The following is a 4,209-nucleotide window of genomic DNA, read 5'->3' as shown; positions in this document are numbered from 1 at the left end:
GGAAGTCTTCTCACAAAGTGTGTTCTGCTGCCTTAGTGCCTGCCCCAGAGCCTGGCACAGATCTGGGTCTCTACTTAAAACTAAATAAATATGGATTGCCTTGACCTGAGTGACCTTTTTTCAGGACCTGAGTCATAGAAATTTCTGGATTCAGCCTCAGAATGCAGATTCTGTTCCTAACTTCCTGTGAGCAATACGTCCTTCTACAATCCGCTTTCCCCCCAACCCAAACTTTATTTTTCTCCTTAAAATTATGAAGCTACATGAGATGATCCCTAAGGCCCTCACCTGCATTATGTTTTTGTGATTCTGTGATACACCAGAGAAGGCAACTGAGAAATGACCGAATAGGGCAGGCAGGAGGAGACAGAAGCGGAAACCAAATACATTTCCTGCCATGGGGAAGGAAATGTCTCAGGCTACAGCAGACGCAATACTCACAGCCCTATAGGACTCACAAAATAATAACTGGACTATAGAGGCATATGAATTCTTTGTCAGTAGAGGTCAGGAGTGATGATTGCAAGGAAAGGAGTTAAAATGCAGGCTTCTTTTGAAAGAGCACGTTGAGAAAGCAGCTATAGGAATTCCTGTCCAGGAGGCAGCAAAAACTGCACTATTTTTCTGAACAAGTCACTAAGACTTCCTTGTGAGAAGGAGTCAGGCTGGTGGACTGGGAATGGATCCATGAACTGTTGCGACCTCTCTGCAGCCACCATTCCTGGTCCAGCCTCTACCTTCCACCCGACTCCTCCTCCACACGCAGGGCCAGAGAATGCGTAGCCGACAAGCTCTCCCCTCCTGTGACTCTCTCCCGCAGGTGCCTGTGGGCGGGCTCGTGCATGGACAGCCCCAGCAATGCCACCGTGCCCTGCGGCTTTCTCCTTCAAGGCTTCTCCGAGTTCCCGCACCTGAGACCCGTGCTCTTCCTTTTGCTGCTGGGGGTGCACCTGGCCACCCTGGGCGGGAACCTACTCATCCTGGTGGCCGTGGCCTCGATGCCCAGCCGGCAGCCCATGCTGCTCTTCCTGTGCCAGCTGTCAGCCATCGAGCTCTGCTACACGCTGGTGGTCGTGCCCCGCTCCCTGGTCGACCTGAGCACGCCGGGCCACCGCAGGGGCAGCCCCATCTCCTTCCTGGGCTGTGCCTTTCAGATGCAGATGTTTGTGGCTCTGGGCGGGGCCGAGTGCTTCCTGCTGGCCGCCATGGCCTATGACCGCTACGTGGCCATCTGCCACCCGCTGCGGTACGCGGTAGTGGTGACCCCCGGGCTATGCGCGCGACTGGCTCTGGCCTGCTGCCTCGGGGGACTGGCGGTGTCCGTGGGGCTCACGGTGGCCATCTTCCACCTGCCTTTCTGTGGCTCCCGCCTGCTGGTGCACTTCTTCTGCGACATCACGGCGCTGCTGCACCTGGCCTGCGCGCGGAGCTACGCCGACGAGCTGCCCCTGCTGGGCGCCTGCCTGGTGCTGCTGCTGCTGCCTTCGGTGCTCATCCTGGCCTCCTACGGCGCCATCGCTGCCGCCCTGCGCCGCCTGCGCTGCCCCGAAGGCCGATGCAAGGCCGCCTCCACCTGCGCCTTGCACCTGACAGTCACCTTCCTGCACTACGGCTGCGCCACCTTCATGTACGTGCGGCCCAGGGCCAGCTACTCCCCGCGCCTGGACCGCACCCTGGCGCTGGTCTACACCAACGTCACGCCACTGCTGTACCCGCTCATCTACAGCCTGCGCAACCGCGAGATCACCGCTGCCCTGCGCAGGGTGCTGGGGCGCCAGCGGCCAGGCCAAGCCCCAAGCGGAGATCTGCGCGAGCTCTGAATACAGGCCCGGATCAGGCAGAGGGTGTGGCTCCGCTCTGTAGAGTTTTCTCCATCATGAGGGGTCTGCCTGGGGGAAGCCACCAACGGGACTCAAGGACTGCATTCAGGAAAGAGCTCGGAAATGTCACAAGGACAGCCTCCCAGCTGTTGCCCCATCCTCCACTCTTCCTTTGAATTGCTAAGACACTGTGGCCTAGAGCCCGAGACCTGGGTTTAGTGGCTCCCTAAATACTTGTTGAGTTTCTTCCTGTGTGTTGGAGCCCGTGCAAGGTGCGGGGCTGGTGGTGATAAAGACGGCACAGCTCCTGGCCTCATGAGACTCCTAGACCCATAGGTGAGAAGGCCAGATGTGAGGAGTAAACCAGAGATGGGTGGAGTGGCTCATAAGACACGTTACCCATGCTAGACTTTTTGAGGGCCGAGGGGAGTCAGGGGAAGTATTTTAGGGAGAAAGACAGCTACCCGGAGAACTGTAAGATAAGTAGGGGTTAACCAGGTGAAGAGAAGGAGGCAGAATGCGCCAAGCAAAAGCGCTTCACAGGGGCTGGGGCATGTTGGGAAGGACCTTGGAAACAGCTGAGGAATCTGTATTCAGGGAGGGCTGTGATGGCCTGCCTCCATTGCATGGTCACTGAGGCTGCAGGGTGGCACATGGACCAGAGAGGTGAAGACCTGTTTAGGAACTGCTGGCATAGTCCGAGAGAGGTGGTGGAACCTGGACCAGGGTGTCAGCACAGGGGATCAAGCCACATGGAAAGAGTTCGGAGATGTGCTGGAAGTGCACGCTACAGGCCCTTGATTGGAATGGGGGTGAGGAAGAAAGAGGAGTTAAGGATCACTTCTAATCTAAGTTATTTGGTGGATGGTGGTGCCATTGCTGAGAATACAGGAGCAGGAGCAAGTGGGGAGAAAGGGGTGGTGGTAGGGTTCTGTTTCGAACATGTCCAGTTGAAATGCTGCTAAGACAAAGCAGTGAAGATGCTGCTTGAGGAGGCAGACACACCCATCCAGAACTCAGGAGAGAGATTAAAGAGGGGGGATAGATTTGGAATTATAGTTGGCTGCTGAGACCTTAAAGGTGGGCAATATCACCTGGGAAATTGTATACAGGGACAAGAAAAGAGGTCCCAGCCAGAGCCCAGAGGAAGGCTAGCAGGAAAGGGAGTACAGGAAAGGAGACTCCAGGAGACTTGAGAGTTGCTGAGGTCCACGGCCTTGGGCCGTTCCTTCCTTTGCCTCTCCAGCCTGTGACCTCAACTGTAAAATGAGGGCAAGACTCCATGATCTGTAAGGTTCCTTCCTGCTCTCTGATCTCTTAAGATGGAACATGCAAGGATACACAGGATCACTGAAAAGGGTACAAGAGGAAATACATGTCAATAATCTAGTGCCAACTGAATGCATGCGGAATGTCAAATGGGGAATTGACATAGGTGGCATTAATGGGGAAGGTTTGCTGGATGAGGCTAGGTTATCTGAAATGACTTGGAGACAGTGGTTGATTTGCCTTGACTTAAATCATCTGGAAGTCAACTGAAAGGTCTGTTCACTAATTTGACTCTGGGTAATTAATGTCTGTGAATGCAGAAAGTCAGATGATAGAAGGTCTGGGTCACAGGCTTTTCTAGACACTCTCTCCCATAAGGAGCCACTTTTTGGGGACATGACGTGAAAGATGCTTTGTAGAGGTAATGAGCATACAAACTTGCTATTAGAATGACTGATGCTTTTCTCAGGTAACTGATATGGTAACACTAATGGACAGTGACTTTGGGAAGATACGCAGGGGACCTTGAATTGCATTTTGGCTTTCTTTCTCTTGGTTTGGGGGAAAGAAGCATAATACTAACAGAGTGATACACTAGGAAGGTGAACTGACAATAGCACTGGAAGACAGAGTAAAGATGATGGGGCTGGTAAAGGATTGTGGCAAAAGTCCTCAGATGAGAATGCAAGGTTCTTAGCCGGAGGTGTGTCTGGGATGCAGAAGGGAAAGGAGGAATGAGGCAGGATGTGGTGAAGACATTAGTGCAAACCAAGTGGGAAGGACAAAATCATGATTTAGAATAAACTTGAGCATTCACCTTAAGGTATGCATCAAAGTAAATGTCACATGCATCAAAGTAAATGTCACATGCATCAAACATTTAAATGTAAAATACAAAACCATTTTTAAAATTTTGAAAAATGTATATTAAAAATAAAAATATAACTTGTCTCCGAATTGAGAAGAGATGATCTAAGCACAAAGGCAAAAGGAGTTACAGGAAAAAAAAAAGTCTCATGGGTTTGATTGCAGAAAAATTTAATTCTTGTGTTTATTAAAAAGTATATGTCGGCCAGGCATGTCGGCTCAAGCCTGTAATCCCAACACTTTGGGAGTCCAA

The 4,209-nt window shown here is 52.0% G+C and overlaps 1 protein-coding gene across 1 annotated transcript; it reads left to right on the top strand.

Moving 5' to 3' along the window:
- The first annotated feature begins 842 nt into the window (after window positions 1-842).
- LOC105511259 (putative olfactory receptor 10AC1) lies at window positions 843-1,820 on the top strand. The gene has a single exon (XM_011941389.1). The coding sequence runs from the start codon at window positions 843-845 to the stop codon at window positions 1,818-1,820; it is 978 nt and encodes a 325-aa protein (XP_011796779.1).
- Window positions 1,821-4,209: the final 2,389 nt, after the last annotated feature.

This window comes from Colobus angolensis, unplaced genomic scaffold (assembly GCF_000951035.1).
Source record: "Colobus angolensis palliatus isolate OR3802 unplaced genomic scaffold, Cang.pa_1.0 Scaffold2, whole genome shotgun sequence".
Taxonomy (NCBI): domain Eukaryota; kingdom Metazoa; phylum Chordata; class Mammalia; order Primates; family Cercopithecidae; genus Colobus; species Colobus angolensis.
This window is presented reverse-complemented; position numbering and strand designations above follow the sequence as displayed.